Source organism: Corylus avellana, chromosome 3 (assembly GCF_965113065.1).
Source record: "Corylus avellana chromosome 3, dhCorAvel1.hap1.2, whole genome shotgun sequence".
NCBI lineage: Eukaryota > Viridiplantae > Streptophyta > Magnoliopsida > Fagales > Betulaceae > Corylus > Corylus avellana.
The window spans coordinates 5,141,673-5,162,311 of NC_142492.1; the positions used below are offsets into that span (position 1 = coordinate 5,141,673).

General features: G+C 38.9%; 1 protein-coding gene across 1 annotated transcript; it reads right to left on the reverse strand.

Moving 5' to 3' along the window:
• Positions 1-1,015: 1,015 nt before the first annotated feature.
• LOC132173765 (ARM repeat superfamily protein) lies at positions 1,016-20,382 on the reverse strand. The gene is made up of 17 exons (XM_059585361.2): positions 20,230-20,382; positions 20,074-20,137; positions 19,518-19,626; positions 19,330-19,392; positions 17,450-17,553; positions 16,235-16,301; positions 16,060-16,131; positions 15,328-15,489; positions 14,546-14,619; positions 14,360-14,457; positions 12,367-12,474; positions 4,322-4,419; positions 3,258-3,395; positions 2,879-2,926; positions 2,142-2,256; positions 1,655-1,755; positions 1,016-1,330 (listed from the first exon to the last, which is right to left on the reverse strand). Exons 1-17 carry the CDS (start codon positions 20,300-20,302, stop codon positions 1,244-1,246), a joined length of 1,581 nt encoding a protein of 526 aa, XP_059441344.2. The 5' UTR covers positions 20,303-20,382; the 3' UTR covers positions 1,016-1,243.
• Positions 20,383-20,639: the final 257 nt, after the last annotated feature.

A 20,639-nucleotide genomic window follows, 5' to 3' on the forward strand; every position in this document is an offset into this window, starting at 1 on the left:
TATTATATAAGGAGCTGTCGAATACATTAGCTACATTGATTTTCACTATCAAGTAAAAAATGAGCACTTTTTTTTAAAAAAAAAAAAAATCAAATGCGGGAAAATGTTATGAGGACAGATCATTCTCACTCTTAATTTAAATGGAAGAGAAAATGAAAGATCTTTTGAGAATACTTACAAATACAATGTTAAGAAGCAGCCCACTTAGCAAACCAATATGCCCTAAAATTGGCGCAACGAGAAACTAAAATATCATTCACAACACTAGAATAGTTCCAATCTTTAAAATACCAAAGGGTCCTTCCAACTTTGAAGAGAAGAAAAAAGAAGAAAGAATATCATTCACAACACTAAAATAGTACCAATCTTTAAATACCAAAGGGTCCCTCATAGGATTATTAATGGCAGTGATCATAGTGAGAGCATCCTCTTCAAGAAACGAGTCCGAACATCTATGTGTAACAGCAAGTTGAGATGCGAACAAGGTAACATAAGTTTTCTCTAAAGTAACATCAACCGAAAATAGACGTTTTGAAGCCTTCCAATTAATGAGCACTTGAAAGTATGTGTAGCTCTCCTCAAATGATTAGAGAGCATACTCCATCACATATTGCCAACGATTTATGGGTTATATTTAAAACCGAGTTAATGTTGAGATAAGAAGCTAAGATACCAAATTAAGGTTGAGATGAGATGCTAAAAAAGACACTGAGTTAAGGTCGAGATGAGTCTCATGCTCCATCTGAATGCAACAAAGCGTATTGAGATCCGGATATTGCATCGGGTGCAATGCATTTTAAGCGTATTGTGATCCGGATATTGCATCGGGTGCAATGCATTTTATTTGGACCACCTTCGATGGCTGATTTGAAGTAACTTCAAATCACTCTCTTTAGCCAAAAGGATGGTTCGGCCATCCCAACAATCCTTTTTATCTTTATTTGTTGCTACATTTTAGGCCGTTCATTGAAATGAACAGCCACAAGAGACGATGGCTGAGTTTGTACACAGCATATGCGAAAAAACTTCAAGTTTACTTTCAAATTAAGGTAGCTTTGCAATTCGTCTGACAGCAAGATCTATGAAGCTATAGCCCCATGACAACCAAAAGGAACAAGTCTTATGTCTTAGGTATATTTACAAGGTCCTATATTTTTATGTCATCCTCAACCCGATGAGATATACATAATATTCTTGTATACCGATTTGCAAGAAAGTGGCTTTACTGCAGCAGCCTACATATCTAAAATCTCTCAGCTGTCTTCACGATGGGTTGAACTTCAAGATGCTTTCTAGCAAGATATGGACCATTTCTTACTGCCTCCTGCAACTGCAAAGGGAGAAAAAGTTTGTGTCATTGAAAAAAAAACAAAAAAAAACAAACGAACAAACAAACAAAAACACCGAAGTTGATGACCTCAATTCAACTGGTTGGTAATTCCAGACCCCTTCCCCCAAGGGAAGAAACCCCAATTTTCACTATCAATGAAGTGGTTTTTCCTTCATTCACGTAGAAAGAAGTAAGATCCAACCAAAACATCATGTATTTGGGTGTGCCTACTCTTAAGAGTGGTTAGGAAATCCAACCAAAACATCCATGTGTCGTAGATCTAACCACGGCCATAACAATTTTAAGAAAAAAAATAGCTCTAACCTTGGCCACTGATCCAGCAAGAGCAGGATCATTGATAAGTTTGCTTGAGGACACAAAGGCCTTGTGGATTGACTGGCAGCATTTATATCTAATTTCCATACCTGAAAAATAGAAATTGAAAAGATGGAAAAGTATTTGGAACGAAGATTCTAAAAGAAGAGTGATCATTTTTTCTCACCATGTCGAAAACAAACCAGAAATTAAATAATGAACATAATTAGAGTTTAAGAAATTCCGAAAGTATAGATGAACTTAAAATAAGAAAAATAATTCAAGTATCTACGCAGGCAAGAGCCCAAATACTAGTTTTCATTAATTGGATGGGTTTCAACAATGGAACAATGACAGATTACTGATCTTGCTTAATTCTTATAATTCCAAACTTAAGCAAACCATCATAGAACAGCTCTTATAATTGATTACAGCAGCATACAAGGCAATGTGATGATTTAACAATAATTATACACATAGAGACAAGAAAACAGACCTATCTTTGTGGTTTCCGTATTTGCATCAGTCACTATATTTATTATCTCTTGTTTTGAGCAAATCTCCATCAGAAACCATGGCCGAGCCACCATTCCAGTTACCACTCTATAACCCTGAAAATTTCAAATATAAAAGCTTGCATCATATTTCTTGATAAAGGGTCACTTACAACTGCAAACGCCAAGTAAAGCTCTTCAACTATGAGGGTCAGTTTGTTGCAATAAGCCAATAAAGTTCAACACTTTTCTCTTTTGGGGTTTTGCTTCTGTCCTTTGGCAGCAAATGGAGCGTCACAACAATTCATGGCACTTTATTTGTATTTAGTTCACCTAAGTTGTTTACCTAGCATCCCCACCCATAATAAACATTGCAATGTGTCCTAAAGGGGAAACTTAGGCATAATAACACAAGGAGGGAACTAGTAAATTAATGATACATAGTAATGTGTTCAAGAAACACAAATAAGAGAACCTTCAATCCCTAACTACAAACCATGTCAATAGTCAATTAAATGAAAGAGAAATAAACTAAAAACATTTACTTAAATTGAGATCCAAGAAGTTTTGGTTTCCCTTACTAAAAATATATGAAATGGTGCCTTAATGCCTAATGGAGTCACCACAATTAACTAGTTTGAAAAGAAAACCCTTATCATACATCAGCTCCATAACATTTCAATCTATGGCTACAGCAAGGAAAAAAAAAATCCATAGCTCATGAATATAAAATTCTCACCGCCAAACGAATTTCCGAATCTTGTTGAAGAACTGATAAAATAAGGCCCTGCCAATTGCACCAACAACTTGGTAAGACTTATGAACTTTTTAAAGAGCAGGCAAATGAAAAGTGAAAGGGAACCCAAATGAACGTGTTCCTAAACAAAACAGAAGAGTGTCCAGTCAAAGTGAGTATAAAAGGCCAAAAAAAAATTTACTAAATTCATGCAAAAGGACTGAAACCCACAAACTGTAAACACACAATTAGCACCCTTGACTCAATATGGAGTTTGATAGCCAAATGCTCGTCTGAAGAAAGTGAATTTTCCAATGATTGAAATGGCATGAGCAGAAGCATAATTAAAAAATGAAAAGCATATTAACAAGTAACTACTTACAGATGGTGTCATCTTTGAACTCTTGGATGCTGTTTCATAGATTAAACGTCGCAAGCTTTCTTCTGCATCTCCACTCAGTATAATTCTATTCTCTGGCCTTGATTCTCCTGCTATGTTTCCAAGAGCATGCAGTGCAGACTGTGTTTGCGATTTAAGAATGTTTCAGAAAAATACAAAAAATCTAAAATATTGTAAATAAAAGATTTTTGCTCAAAATTCTAAATAGAGGATTTCTTGCAACACAAATTGAAAGCTTTCAGTCATAATACTGTGCTCCACATGGTAGAAGTAAATAATAATACTAATTCTACTTCCACCATGTCTCCTCTTACCTCTTTATTGCTTGTAAGGAAGTTGTAACAACAAAAGCTGGACCCGTTTCAGTATTGGCACAGATGAGGACATATAGCTCAATAAATACATTGTAGGACAAATAAGATGTTTTTACAAGAGCACAACCTCACGGATTTTAAGGAAAGCCAATGATAATGGGAAGGTCTGTAAACATTTCATGAACCAAGCAAAAGATCGCAGTCATGAATAATGCTGCGACAGAAGTGGTCATTGTTAGGAAAACATTCCTCAGTTTGATGAGTGTTGAAAGGTCCACCAAATACAAGATGATTGGATGAGCTAGATAGATTATCATATCTGCCTGATCTCCTTACAATCTAGATCTAAATTCAAAAATTTAAAACCATGTAACCGTTTATGCCATGCCATCGTCTTGTAATCTGTATCTACGTTTTCAAGTTTGTTATAAAGGCAACCCAAATGCACATTCTGAGTTAACTCTATCTCCCTTTTACAGGCCACACTTTTTTTGTCTCGCCAAGATGCAGGAAACAATCGTTTTTCCATAAATCATGGCATAAATTAACTTCACTTTACTCCTACTTTACAGACTCACATGAATCTCTGTAATAGCCTGCACCCTCTTTATCTTAAAATAATCTATTTCTAGAAACCAAATTAGCATCTGATAACCAACTTTAAAAACAGGCAAAATAAATAAATAAATAAGCACAAATACAAAGATCATGTGAAAGGAACTGCATGTTCACCAGCTGTTTGCCATGCCCTTGCCGATCAAAAGCAGAATGAATAACATGTCTTGCAGCCGGTGGCAAACTTGAGAGTAGTAATGCAGCTCCTTGGATCGCTAAAAGCATTATGAAGGAGCAAATATTAATTTTGCATAGCAAGAGATGACAGATTAGCATTTGAGAAAAAAAGCAAGCAAACTAGAAGTTAGCAAATTGTTAAAAGTGCTCACTTAAGATAACGAGCAAGGAGGACAAGATATCCTTCATCCCAACAATAACAGTATGAAACTTGGGATATTTAACTAGTCAGTAATCTCAAGCATTTTTTATTTCAATGTAGATTTACTTCCAAGGTGTGAACAAATAGTCATCATAAATCTGTGCAGTCATAAGGAGAAACCCAAATTGCTGCAACAATTAGTCAACAAACTGGTGAAAGTGTAAAATCGTAATTAATAAACCAACACAACCTCTACAGTTAAGAATTTCTTGCACAAGTTTCAGACTCCTAAACTTATCAAACACATTACACACACACTCTCACCCTCGTTTATTCTGGGGGAAGTAGGAGGTTTCAGATGCTTTCAAACATTACTTTAATCAAATTTCAGCCATTTATGTCATTAAATATATTTTTTTAAAAAATCAGATGCACACAAGTAAATTTTGTTGAGGAACTAGAACCATATCAAAAGTATATTCAGATGCTAACATCAAAGGCAGCTGCACCATTTCATGCATGAAATAAATTCAATGGATACAGATTATAGAACCCTTTCAAAGCTACATTCCTACTAAGCATGTCAATCATAGAAAAAAGAATACTAGCTTGCCATATTGTAGGACCCTTTTAAGCTATACTACTACACTTCTCACCTGCATATTGAATGTTTAGTTGGCCATATTACACTCAAGTAAACATCTTAGTGACCAATTATCCTTAAAGCACTGACAAGAAGTGGGCCAAACTATATATAAAACACATACTAACGCATCACCTAACAGATAGTCCCGGAAATGCACATGGATCCCAAAATAGAAACAGAACTAGAAAGAAATATCAAAAACAGAAAAGAAAAGAAATAAAGGGAAGTTCCCAGGATTGGAACACAAAGCCTTAAAGAAACAAGACTTTGATACCAACCTTTTTTTTTTTGATAAGTAAAAGGCATTATATAAAAAGCGCAAGGGGCGCAACCCATGTACACAGGAAGTATACAAAAGAGCCCACTACACGAGCTTCAAATTGAAAAAGACGCACATAGATCGATAAACTCCGTAAGCGTTGTAGCTTGCGAAGAAAACCCCATGACCCTCCAAGAGTAGAGTGTTTGGATCACCCTTTTCTTCAATTCTATAATTCCCATTTCACGATCCTCAAAGCTCCGCGCATTCCTTTCTCTCCATAATGACCACATTACACACAAAGGAGCCATCCTCCAAATGTACATGACTGTCCGCTTTCCCCTTTGCCCTCCCCAACTCCCCAAGCATTCCTTCAAACTCCCAGGCATCACCCACGTTATACCAAAGAGTTGGAGAATCATGTTCCATACCTCAACAGCAGTTTCGCAATGCACTAAAAGGTGATCAATAGATTCGCCACTCTTCTTGCACATACAACACCATTCCGTCACAATGATGTTCTTCTTCCGTAGGTTGTCCAATGTTAGAATTTTCCCCATAACTGCCGTCCATATGAAAAAAGCCACCCTCGGTGGAGCTTTACTCTTCCAAATAAGTTTCCATGGACCATCCACCGGGGCTGAATTTATTTTCACCTTGTAGAAAGACTTCACCTCAAAAATTTTCCTCTTTGAAGGCATCCAACAAATTTTATCTACCCCACCTTGCCTTACTTGTTGGGAATACAGCAATTCGAAGAATCTCGAAACCTCTTCCAATTCCCAATCATGGACATGTCGAATAAATCGAACATTCCAATAGATAGCTCCATTTACCCTTTCCATATTCTCCTCTACCCATGCCTCCTTTTCACATGCAATATTGAATAAAGCAGGAAACAAATTCTGTAGTGATGCCTCCCCACACCACACATCCTTCCAAAACAACACACGAGACCCGTTTCCTACCTCAAATCGCACATGTTGCTGGAACTCATCCCATCCCTTTCGGATACTTTTCCACAATCCCACCCCATATGACCCTCTTACCTCCTTGGTACACCAATCACCCCTCATCACCTCATATTTTGTCTCCACTAATTTTCTCCACCATGCATCTCTTTCAAATGCAAATCTCCACAACCATTTACCCAATAAGGCTCGATTAAATTGTGTCAAATTCTTTACCCCTAATCCCCCCGCCTCCACAGGCATACAAATGTTGGACCATCGGACCAAATGGAATTTGAACTCATCTCCGACACCTCCCCATAGAAAATCTCTTTGCATTTTTTCGAGCCGTTTCGCCACATTCACTGGGATTTGAAACAACGATAAATAGTATGTGGGTATACTAGATAGCGTACTCTTGATCAACGTTATTCGCCCCCCCTTGGATAAATACATTCGCTTCCACCCCGCCAATTTCGTCTCCATCTTCTCTATAACCTTATTCCATATAACAGGGTCCTTACTATGAGCCCCCAAAGGCAATCCCAAATATATAAATGGTATAGAATCCACACCACAACCAAGTATATTTGCCAATCCTTCTACATCTTCCACCATACCAATAGGCGCAATTACAGACTTGGATAAATTTATTTTCAACCCTGCAACCGCTTCAAAACACAACAACAAACATCGCAAATTCCGAAGTTGTTCCATCTTTGGCTCACAAAAAATAATAGTATCATCAGCAAAGAGTAAATGCGACACTTCCATTACCTCATTAAGCTGCGAACCCACTGAGAAGCCAGCCATAAGCTCTCTCTCCGCCATTGCCTTCATCATCCTACTGAACGCCTCCATCACCAACACAAATAACAAAGGGGACAAAGGATCCCCTTGTCTCACTCCCCGAGAACTACCAAAAAAATCTGTCGGTGTTCCATTAATGAGCACTGAAAATCTTACAGTAGAGACACAATGCCGGATCCACGCTCTCCACCGTTCCCCGAAACCACATTTCTCCAACATATACAATAAAAAATCCCAATTGACATGGTCATATGCCTTCTCCAAATCTAACTTGCAAATAATACCTGGTTCCCCAGATCGAATCCGACTATCCACACATTCATTTGCCATTAAAACAGAGTCTAAAATTTGCCTGCCAGGTATAAAAGCATTTTGGGTATGTGACACGAGCTTCCCCATGACAGAATTCAACCGACTAACCAACACCTTTGAGATTATCTTATACACCCCGCTTACCAGGCTAATAGGTCGAAAATCCCTTATGTCCACCGCTCCAGCTTTTTTTGGAATAAGTGCTACAAAAGTAGCATTAATGCTCTTTTCGAATTTACCACTTTCATGGAATTCCTTGAACACCGCCATCAAGTCCTCCTTAATAACCTCCCAACATTTCTGATAAAACGCCATGGTAAAGCCATCCGGTCCAGGTGCCTTATCACCCTGCAAATTCCTCACCACCGCCCAAATCTCCTCTTCCTCAAAATCTCTCTCCATCCACAACCGCTCCCCTTCCTCAATAGAGTTGATATGTTCTATCAGAGGATCTAATAATGTGGTTGGTCTCTCCTGGCACTGCTCAGAATACAACATTTTATAAAACTGCACAATATGATCTTGTATAGCTGCCGGATCCTCTGTCCTTCTCCCACCCACCATCATTGCTGCAACTGTGTTGTTTCTTTTGTGTGAGTTTGCCAACCTATGAAAGAACTTCGTATTCCGATCGCCCTCTTTTAGCCACAAAGCTCTAGATTTCTGCCTCCAACTCATTTCTTCTTGTAAAAGTGTCTTCTCTAAGTTTTGAGAGCATTCATCTCGCCGAAGTATCTCCTCCTCCGTCAATTCTCTGCTTTCTATTATTCTGTCCAGCCCACCCAAAACCTCCTCCAACTCCTTTTTACGTTTGCCTATGTCTCCAAAAACCTCCACATTCCACTTTTTGAGGTCCCCTTTCAAGGCTTTCAACTTTCGGGCCAGCACATAGCTAGGGTTACCATCAAAAAAATAGGAATTCCACCAATTCTTGACCTGCTCCACAAACCCCTCCGCTTGTAGCCACATGTTTTCGAACCTAAAAGGTAGACGACCCCTTCTTCCAATTCCACACTCCAACAACACTGGAAAATGATCGGATAAGACTCTAGGCAATCTTTTTTGACATACATCTGGATAGTGTTCCTCCCATTCTGTGGAGACCAGAAATCTGTCAAGTCTGGACCCTGCACGCCTATTAGACCATGTAATCCGCCCTCCTACCATTGGAAGATCAATAAGCCCATGCTCGAAGATAAAATCAGCAAATTCGGTCATTGCTTGGGTTTGTCTTGTAGCCCGCAATCGTTCCCCAATACTGCGCACGACATTAAAATCCCCTCCCACACACCAAGGTCGATCCCACACATTAATTACACCTCCCAGTTCATCCCAAAAGTTGCTTCGGATACTAGCGTCCGTTGGCCCATACACGCCCGCAAAAGCCCATTCATAATTTTCCGTGACACTTCGGAAAACACATGCTACTATAAACTGCCCTACACATTCCTCAACTTTCTCCACCACTCGTCTATCCCACATTAACAAAATACCTCCCGATGCACCGGTAGCTCTCAAATACAACCAACCAACATGACTACACCCCCATACACTCCGAATCACCTCAATATTAATGATCTCCATTTTTGTCTCCTGCAAGCACACAATATCCGCTTTCCACTCTCGTAGTCTCCGCCTAATCTTCACTCTTTTCTCCGGCTCATTCATGCCTCGTACATTCCAAGTAATTATTTTTGGCTTCATTGACAAGATTTTCCAGCCCTCCCTTTACCATTCTCTTTCCGCGATCCTTTCACATCATAGTTCACTGTGCTTTCCAATCGCTTTAATTCCCGACTACCTCGATTCCCCACTTTAGCAATCCCCGGGTGTCCACTGCCCTTTCGCCCATTTGCTCTATTGTTTTCAATGATAGTAAACAGAGCCAGCAGCTCCTCCTCATGCCCATTGCAATTGAGACCCAAATCTTGGCAAAATTTCAACACTCGTTCTAGGACCCAATTTGGAGACACAGATATGTTGTCTCCCACCCCCAATATGTTTAAGGGTGTAATATCCAATATCTCCTCCCCCCCCATTTCTTCCATTAAGCTGATCCTCTCTATTTCTGCTCCAGCCCCCTCATCCACTAACAAACCCTGCCCGGCGAGTTCCCCTCCTTCAGGCTGCTCCATAAATAGCTCCACGGCCAATCCTATCTCCCCAGGTATTTTCGCACCTTCAACTTCCTCATCTGTCTCCGGTATTTCTCCGGCAGGCTTCCCGGCGATATCAGAGAAATTCAGGCACTGAGCCACAGACTGACACAAGCCTTCAACATCTCCCAAAGAGTCTGTTTTCCCCTCTTCGGCCCTATCTGTGACGGTCTTCTCCTTTTCCGCCACCCCCGACGCCGCCATACCTCCCATCGCCGTCGCTGGCGCCATGACAGCGATGCCGGCAACGTCTGAGCCAGCTCTAGTCCCTTCTTCGTCCATCTCTGTCTTGTTTTCAGCCTGCCCAAGTGGTCCCTCCGTCTCGCCGACGTGATCTGTGCCAATGGACTCCGTAGTTTGCTTCGGCGTTCCACTCCGATCAGACTCCAGCGCACCTGTACTGGCCTGTTGCTGGAAGTGGTCACTCGCGTCGGTGTGTTCTGTGGCACTATCCTTCACTTCTTGCTCCGACGTCCCGGTCTGGTCTTTCACCGGCGATATTGCAATCACCGGTTTTGGACGCCATAATCTGTTTCTGATGGGATGCCGGCGAACGTATATTTTCCGATATCTATTGATAATCTGTAACCTTGTGGGCTGATCCTTAAGCCTATTCTCATTCCCCCTGTTTGAGGCCCATTCCTTCAGCCCATTTCCCATTTTACTCTGGCCCATCTGGATTTCCTTCCCCGTATTCCCCCAGCCCATCGCTATCTCCTTATTCCCCCAGCCCATCTCCAGCCCCTTCTTCCCACCTCCCTGCTCCAGCTTTTCTAGACAGCTGGATATCTGTTTTTGTAAGGAAAGTAAAATTTCCTTAATACTCGTGAGATTCTCCAAATTGTGTGTCGCCAGACTTTCCTTTTGTTGCATGGCGTGATCTCCGTTCGTCAACTCCCGGATTTGCGCGCCTTCCTTACAAAGATTCAACCCCCCCTCGCCGGCTGGCTGTGTACCGGAGGTGCCGGTCGTGCTTTTTTCCCCAACCACCGCCTCGGCATACGAACGCCGGTTCTGAAACTCCTTCTGCTGGTTTTGTGGCCCTGCCGGTGGCATCACAATGGTCCCTCCGCTCGTCGGTTGCAGCTCTTTTGTCTCATTTGGAGCCCTACTGGGTTGTCTCTTTCCCTCCGCCTCCTCCCCATTGATCACCCCTTTGCTATTCTTCTCAAAATGCAACTTTAGTCTCTGCAGTTGCGACCGGCAATCTGTCCATCCCTTCCCTTCATGCCCCTCCGGTATGATCACAAAGCTCCTCCGTCCCTTCCCACCATATTCTGATAACTCCAGATAGTTACCATGAGAGTTCTTTTTTCGCTGCATCACGTATGAGAAGCTGCCAAAGCGAAAAGTCCTCCAATTGTCACGAACGATCTCGATATTCGTCAAATAGTCCCATGCACTCGCTAACCAGAAAATGGTTGGCCATGCCATAATCACGTCTCGTGTTTTCCCCCGACTCTTCTCCGCCAACTGGACTCCGCCTTGCACGTTCGATCTAATCTCAAAAGTTTTAGTTTCTACGTAAAAAAACCCCAGATAACCCATATCTCTAATCAAAATTCGATGATTCTCAACCTATACTACCGGAATACCGATCAAAATTCCCCCACGCTCCGTCCCTACGCCTCACCCGCCGCTGGGGCGAGAGAGAAAATCATGCTGACGTGTCGAGAGAGTTTACTATTTTTTAATTTCTCCGTCCCTACGCCCTACATACCGATCAAAATTCCCCCACGCTCCGTCCCTACGCCTCTTTGATACCAACCTTGTTAGCGTCCATCTGCCGTCAAAGCTTAAACTCTCAGAAAATAGGGCAAAATTGTCCATAAAAGACATAACAAACCTTTTTTTAGAAGTAAAACGCAAATTTATTAAACAAGCGCAAAAGCACAACCCAAATACACAAGAAGTATACAAGAAATACACCTAACTAGTTTCAAGTAAAAAGGGCCAGAACTCAGCTTTTACAGTGAATAGTTCTCATCTCCGAAGTGTAAAGCACAAGTGTATTTGTCATGCTTCCTGGATCTAAATAAATAATGCTTAATACCAAGTTGTCCGGAAGCATGCCTGAATATTTACTTGGAGAAATCCAATCAGTTATTAGAAAGTATTAAAACTTTCAATATAAATGTCAAATTGGTGGCAAAAGGCAGTTTTAACCCTAGCATCTTCTACCTGGATGGTGGTGTCATATATTATAATCAGGCAGGATTGTGGAATTTCAACCCCTTTGATCTATAGACATGGGAGCAAATGTTGCACATTAATCACATTCTAACATGGAGACAACAGCTTTTCCTTAGAATAAGGACAGAGACATGGGTATGTAACTTCTGTTAGTGAATTTATGTTGCACATTCAAGGTGTATACAACTCAAGCACCAATACAAAACCTGTGACCTAATCCTCCACCCCTTATTTATGAGGAGAGGAACAGATGGAAAATATATGATTAATTCAACCCAAAACAAAAGAAAAACATTGCAAAAAAAAACTCCTACATACTTGAGTTTGTGGCCAAGAGAGAAATGGATATATGGATATGGTGATCATATCCATCAAACCATCAAACAATATGACATAACACGCTTCTTCTCCGCAATTTTTACAAAATAAAGGTGGCCATTTTCTTAAATGTCAATTAAAAAAATCAGACATGTATGACACAGCTACCTCTGCCCGCAGCAGTGAGTGACATACTTACATGACCCTATTTGACCCAATGCTTCAAGTGCAGATTCACTTTCATCTGTATCTGGACTTGCTGATGACTCAATTAATTTATCAATGGCTGATATCGCAGTTTTAACACCTGAATTCAGAAGAAAACTTAGCACAGTAAGAAACTACTTTAGAATCTTCCTACACATGGTTATATATTTTTTAAAGGTAATAAATCCCAAACAAACACTTCCCCACTAATCCTATATACTTTAATGGAACAAAGTATTTGTCTAATAAGTAAAAAAGCCCAAAAGGTGCAATTCTGCTTAATATATTCTACACCAGGTCGACAAAGAGAAGCATCTGTATGCAGTGTAAGTTAACAATGATCCGAAATAGGTGCACTTGGTACCCCAAATTTAAAATATTATGAAACTTATTCATATCTATAAGCTATCTCCAAACTAAGTACCCCAATCTTTTTTTAATGAACAATAATTTATTAAAAGAAAAGGGGAAAAGGGCAAAGCCCTCCTCGTACGTGAAAAGTATACAAGAGAGACAACCACCCTAAAGCCATCTGAAATCAACTTTTAACAAGATCTAAAAGATTCAAAAAGGAGAAATTAGGAGCATAGACTACAACCCAATCTAAAAGAGACCTAAAAGAATAGGATTTTAAATAGAACACATTGGACTTGCAATCCTTAAGGAGGCGCCGATTCTTTTTTCTCCAAATGCTTCACATTAAGACTACAGCCCAATCTAAGTACACCAATCTTCATATCCTACAGGGCAAAAAAAAAGTAAACACTGTACAAGCAACTAGACCAAAGAAAAAATATAAATTAACTGTAATAATCTAGAGGTTCTAATACATGTTATATTTCCAATGATCCCAAAAACTTAAGCCGATAGAAAATGGTGAATTTTTAATTAATACTTTAACATTTCCCCTCACTTGTGGGCTTAAACTCTACCTCAACAAGTGAGGTTCAACAAGGGTGATATTCGAATTCAGAACCTTTATTTTGATAACATGCTAAATTACAATTGTCCCAAAAGCTTAAGTTGATAGGAAATGGTAATACTTTAACAACGTGATATTTTTCTAGGAGTCTTTTGTTATTTGGCCATTCCAATATTTGTATTCAGCCAAATTGCAATTAGAGCTTACATTACAGATCCAAGTTGCAAAAATCTTAGCAATTTATATGTTTGTAGTGAAATGACATTAGTGAATGCACATGATGCCTTATCCCCAGCTTTATCCCCATACTGGCATAGAGACACCAAAAGATCAACGTAATGCCAAATCATAGCAAATGCAAGCAAGAAACAGTTTCACCATTCCAAAAGCCCATGCACCTTGACTACATTATAGTAATTGAATACATGTCAATGTAAGCAACCAATTAGCACATCAAATAGATAGCAAGAGGCAGAACTTTGATCCAGAACTTATAGCCTGTAAAATCATCCAAGTGGTTCATGTCAAAAACAGCGGCCAACAGAGTCTAATGCCCATGTGCAACTGGCACTACAGTTGAGGATGTGGAAGCATCTTTAATGTGTGGAAATAATTGAGCATAGTTTGGTGGGGCATAAGAGCAACCAAAAAAAAGGTAGGACATGTTAGGCTGGTGCTCAAGTAGGTTTGATATTCTTTCCAAATGGCAAATGTCATTAAATGCTCTTCAAGGGGCAGACTTATGTAGAGTTAGAGACTACCATTTCCAGTTATGGTACTACATAAAATGTAGTTGGGAGACAAGAGACAGGTACAGAATGCCTAGAGAAGTGCTCTCAGCTCTTCATTAAAGATGGAATGTTCAAAAACTTTTAGTTTTTCTAGAAGCTGCAATACATAGAGAGTGAATAGATCATACACGACAATGGCAATCTATAACAACCAGGCTGCAGTATATCTAATAATCAGGAGGAAAAAAGAAGTAGCAATTATTCCAGAAAGGTCAGATTCGTCAAAAAAGAAAAGCACATTTCAATGGTGTCAAGTACACTAGAAGTCTTACTAGATTCATCAGCAAACATATAAACATTCTCCTTGGACAGAAGCCTTCCACTTATCATCATTGCTCTCGATCTTAAAATAGATCCCATAGATGTGTTGCTACAATGAAAAGTGAACACGTGCATAAGCATGTAAGGGTAACAAAAAAACTCAGTACCAACAAATAACCATTCAGTCAAGCATGTACCTGATTATAGAACTAAGTAAATGAAGAAGGGTGGTCCTTGACAAGAACTCTGTTCCATGCTGAATTTCTGCCAACTTCATCCATTGGGTACATATAATAAGAATATATTACAATGCATAAGGTAACAAATCAAGGAACAGAGATGTCCATTAAGTGAAGAGTGGAGTGAAAATCAGTTATAAATCAATTTATACCAAGAATATGCTACCTTTATATTTAATCTTATGTAATAAAATAACAAATATAACAGAGAAATGAATTGTACTGTCACTTGAAACAAATAAAACTTAAATCATTAAGATACCAGAATGAGATTCTTCCAGGAAAAGATAAAGTCCAGTTGCTATGTATTCCAAAATGTGGTAACACAAATTTCTCTGACATGTCTTGTATGATACCCATCATTGTAGATCAGGCAGCTTCTGCCATGTGTTCCATAATTCCAAGCCCTAACTTCTTAAGTTATTTTAATGTGCACATTAAAATACTACTCTTTTCAATCTAATTTCTTAAAGACTGCATCTAGGACAATGAAGCTACCTTCCACAATCATCTTAATATATTTTGTGCTCATATGCAATACTTCCGTGGATGATATTACCATTTGCACAGCATCATAATCATTGAAATTAGGCATTGATACTAGTAACAAAAAAGTTAAGACACAAGATATTCCCAGCCAATATTCCAATGGAAAATGTCCCTGCATAGCAAAAGTCAATAAGTGCAGAGAGAGGGGGAGAGAGAGAGATATCATATGAAATGATAACCAATCAGCCAACCTCGTACAACAGCTCCAAAACACTTAATGTTTCAAGGGTATCATCTGTATTGTTGATTGCCGCCTCAAATGGACTGAGCAGGTTTGAATTGTAAATAACGGATGCCACAGAGTTGGAAATTGAGAATAGCTTCACTATTAAAGCCAAAACCCGAACCCGTCCCTAAAAACTTTTCATAGTCAGAAGGAAGAATACAAATACTAAGCAATAATCATGATTCAGAGACCACGGAGATAACCATGGTCAGCATAGCTCATTGACATTTAAATACTCGGGATATGGCACCTGGTAGAAACTAAATATAAGTAGTGTGAGAATTGTGCAGCTAAAATAAATCGGCGAAGACAGCTACAAAATTGTATTTGACTTCAAACCCCACCACGTCCCAAATTCTCACCCAAAAAAAGGGGAAGGGGAAGCAATGCTTCTTTTCAACATAAATAATAGGTTACAAAAACAAAACAATAGATGCCATGTAACAAACTTTTGTGGCATGTTCCTGCCACACCTGTAATCACAAAACAGTCTTAGATAGCAAAGATACTGTCAAACCGTTGGTGTGGTGTGGTGTGGTGTGTGTGTGTGTGTGTGGTGGTGGTGGTGGTGGTGGGGCGGGGGTTATACCCACAAATGAAGGTAAACTTCTCAAAAAAATTTGCTCAGCGACATGGACTTTCTGCTGCTTAGAATCCTATTGACTATATCTAAATCCCAAAGCACCAACTAGCATACCAGTGATGAACATTGGGCAGCTATATGTCCAAGATGTGTAGCTTCACTGTTATTAGCTGGGAAGATGACGTCCTGAATAAATTTGGTAACAAAAGGCACTTAACAGTTTGGCTAATTATAACATAATGCAACATGAAAGGAAATTTGAACGCATAGAGCAGACCAATATCCCTACCATGCCTTTAGAAGAGCCCGCTAATTTCTTGATTGCATCCATTGATGCAGTTGCGACTTGTTCGTCACTACATACCACAACAAAAAGAGATGCATGTCAAATTTATCCATATGCAGGATATAACTTTAAAGAGTAAACTGAAAGTTGCAACTAGAGTATGTTTCGTTTACATGCAGACAGCAAATATATAAAAAAATATAAAAAGTGAAGGAGTCCTTTGAGAAGAGATGATTTACATTTTGCCCCCACAAAACTACTCTGAGATATGCCCCCAGTCCTCATAAGATATTCAATGCAAGAGAAAAATATTGTTGTCAACTCTTTCACTTATCAGGTGCAATAAATGGCAGTACTAGCTTGTGCTTGGATGAATTCCGATGACAACTTTGAAGAAATCTTTAATGGTCCAATATTGGCAATCTTGGTCAATCAAGGACAGAAATATTTTAACAGTCCAGAATGGCCATATTATTTTACCTATTCTACTAAGGCTTTTGGACATAGTGCAGCAATAGGGCTGAAGTCAGTGGCGTTCTACTTAAGATAGAAGGAGGACTTGAACTGAATTTCTCTAATATACTTTAAAGATGGTAATCGTAGCACAATGAAATGGGCTAGATCAGAAAGGAGAAAAGGGTAGGGGCTCAGATAGCTCAAAGTTGTTGAAAGACTCAACATATCTTTCAAAGTATTTTGATCAAATTCATTCAACTAAATACCAAGATCGGCCAATTCAGAGACAGACTAAGAGGACTGCAATAACTTTGGAAACCTTGCTATGAATGGCAAGGATTTTGGTTTTCTTTCATTTTTGCATTTCAAGCATTTTTTGTTGCTTTGTTTCTAGTAGTCTTCTCTTTCATCAGAAAAATTATATTCCTTGATTTTGTCCTGTGCATTACCTATCCTATCTTAGTGATATCTCATGTTACTGAAAGCACAAAAGAAGAGAAAAAAATGAGCAACTGAGGAGTAGAAACAATATAAAATGTAATGACATGACATAATAACTCAGCGACTACCAGCACTAACATAAAGTCAATCAAGAAATAATCGAAGAGACTAAATGCAAACAGAAGAAAACATTCAACCTGTAGTGCGCACCACAATAGCAAAAGGCAGTATCTATATCATAAAGGAGGCAATCAAGCAGGTATTTTCAAGAATATCCAACACTTAATGTGCAACAAAATTGCAAAAAGCAGTATTTCTTACCCATAAAGGAGGCAATCAAGCAAAAGAGGATATAAATCTTGGTCAATTATTAGCCGTGCTGGAGAAACAGTATTTTCATCAGAATGCTCCAAAAAGTAGGCAACCTGCAGATTTATTACAATGTTATAGTAAATGGCATAGCACAAAAGTTTTTCCACTTGCGTTAGTTATAATTTCACAAAGTATATACATTAACCTTAACAAAACGCGGCTAACAAATGGCAACCAAACAGTTTTTGAACAACAGAAGTACGGCACTATGCTAGGATTAAGCAATCTCTGAAATGCTCAATCAGAATTTCAGAAACAAGCATGGAGAGAAACTAGGTGAGTATAGAGGTGAAGTGAACAAGGAAAAGAATATACAAAGGGCAGGACACCTACCTATCCTCTCACTCTCTTATTTACTTCTCAAATCATTTTTTTTTTTTTTGTAAGTAATCCGGATATCATTAAAAAAAGTAAGGTACCCTAGGTACACAGGGAGTACACAAGAGAAGCTACCTACCTAGTATGAACAAAAAGAACAAGAAAATCATGATAATTAATCACTAATGGAGTTACTAAAGCAGTTGTCCAAAACTACAAGGTCCTCAAATGGTTCTCAAAACTTCTATCATTCCTTTCTCTCCATAAACAGAGATGACCGAAGAGCAGGTCCAGGTAGATTGATCAAATTACTAAAATCCAAAACCCCCCCCCCCCCCCCCCCTCTCTATAATGTCTATGAACCGTCAGTCCATAAAATCCTAAGATACCTCATACAACTTTGCTTCAATGACTTAAAGTTCCACATTATTGTTAAATCTGTTCTAAAAAGAAAGTGATCAATCTCGGGGTCAGAAGTTCAAACCACACTCGATATAGATTAGCAATGCTATACCATAGATCTAAGGGCCAATACAAACTTGAAAATACAAGAGCAATGTTGAGTGTGTGTGTGTGTGTGTGTATTTAAAATAAATTGCACTTTACCAACATGAACTAATATAGTGAACAAGCACATGTTATCTATAAAATAAATTGCCCTTTACCAACATGAACGAGTATAGCGAACAAGCACTTAAATATATATATAGGAATTCCAACTGGGTGAATTTTTTAATCGCTCTTAAAGGAGATGACTTATAATTCCATGACACTTATTGCCTTTAGTGAAACTAGAAAGGTTGTCAACTTTGGCTCTATTAACAGTGTCAACATCCAGAAACATTATCAAAAGCCAATAGTTCTAATTGTAGCCCCGGTCTTCCTTTCCCACAAATATTTAATGCAGTTGCAAAGTAGTTTACTACAAGTAATACCAGTCTTTGTAGCCAAGCGGTACCTCTTGGCTTGTATAAAGTGGGGTCAGGGTTCAACCCTTCGAAGGGATAATCGAAAGGTAAAAAAGAAAAAGGTTCACTTAGTTATGCTCATGCCATCATTGGAATCCATTATTCCATTGGTCTCTAAGCCATTTGGGCCCCTACTGGAAGATAGCATAAAGAAGTCCATGTAGCTCTTTCACTTCAATTAGGGGACCCAACATTCAAGCAGCATCACGGCCTTGCTCATGGGCTACTCAAAAGAGCTCATTGAACAGTCAAAATGGCACTAACTATAAAATGCCAGAATGCTGGCTGATACAATAACAGGTGCGAAGGAGGGGAAAAGCTATTTCCTTCTGTAGCAGAAACCTAAAGCAGATATGTGATTTAAAATAGTTGCTTATGCATTCAATGATTAAAAAAAAAACATTTCTGAACAACAAAAGAAAATTAGATACTCCCATGAACATACATAGCAAATTCAAATACATAAGCTTGTCACATTCTCAAATATTAACAGAAACTTCAAAGAAAGTCAGTCGCAGAAGCATAAGAAATGGGCATACGTACCGTTTTACATGCTAAATACCTCACTCTTTGGGAATCAGCCTTCAGACCAACTTGCAAAAAGGGCTGAAGAAAGAGCAAAAGAGTAGAAAAATGATAATCAAACTCAAACCAACCATTCTATGCCAAAATCAAGCGCTGGCTAAAGAAGCAAGTTGCATTACAGAGTTAACAGGAAAAAGCATACGTACCATATAATGTGGGATGAGAGAGGCACCATGTTTTGTTTGGAATATCCTTTCCAGACAAGCAACTAAAGTATTCTCAAGACCAGGCACATCTCCTTTGGTCTGTAACGCGCTGCACTAGGTAAAAACATAAACATGAACACACTACTCCAAAACAATGTCAAAGGAAATCCCAGCGTAGAGAACTTTAATCTACATAATTTCCCTTGCAACAACACAACAGTTGGCATCAATGTTAAATCACCGATTATCCAAAAAGCTTGTGAATTTAATCATTTAAATAATATTTTAACACCCTCATTTTCCCCTCACACTCATACTCAACAAACCAATCCCGTAAAATATTTAACCTCTAAAATCAATATTATCCCAGGTTAAATCACCGTTATCCAAAAACTTAAGCTAAAAGGAAACGAAAACGATGAAGTTAATCATTTAATCCTAAGAGAACCCAGATGGTAAAACCTTAAAACAAAAACTATAGTATTAGAGTTACAATGGGTTATAAACCAACAAAAATCAATGGGGAAAGTGAAGAGACATTGAAGAAGAATGTTACTTTATTATGACTGGAAGAGGGAAGCGGTCGAGGAAGTTCTTCGCTGAAGTATCGTTTTGAGCACCTGAAATTAGCAGAAGTTCTTAGACTGTTTAATGGGAAAAATAAAATAAAACGGAGAAAAAAGAAAAGAAATGTTATGGAGAAAAAAAGTACCAGGATAAAGTGCGAAATCTGAAGCTGCTTCGAGTAGTTGAGTGGGATCGTCCAACGAGAACTCTTCCGCCATAGCTGCTTTCTCAAAATATCACTGTGATTGTGAAACAGTGATCGAGAGAGAGAGAGAGAGAGACCCGTGAGTCGGCAACGGTTACGGTGACGTGTTGATGTGGGACAATACCACCAAAACATTTTGGGTGGGTGGGTGGGATTGGATTCGAATCCAAAACCACTTTCGGTTCTCGGATCCTGGTTTTTGTATATTAATAAAGGTTGTTACTGTTTTTTAGATTTTTTTCTTTTTTTACACGTCGCACAAGAAGAGAAAAAATGAACGATGGAAATTCGAATTAGTGTCATTCACTTTATAAGGCGTGATTTACGGGTGATTAAGCTATTCCTGGAAA

Bases quoted from the DNA above. Each gene is read 5' to 3' on its own strand.
- LOC132173765 (XM_059585361.2), bottom strand. From the start codon at position 20,302: ATGGCGGAAGAGTTCTCGTTGGACGATCCCACTCAACTACTCGAAGCA. The intron at 15,490-16,059 runs GTATGCTAGTTG...AAAAGTTTTTAG, and splicing joins CTGCCCAATGTTCATCACTG to GGACGGGTTCGGGTTTTGGC. The intron at 14,620-15,327 runs GTTGGCTGATTG...CAATGGATGAAG, and splicing joins TTTTGGAGCTGTTGTACGAG to TTGGCAGAAATTCAGCATGG.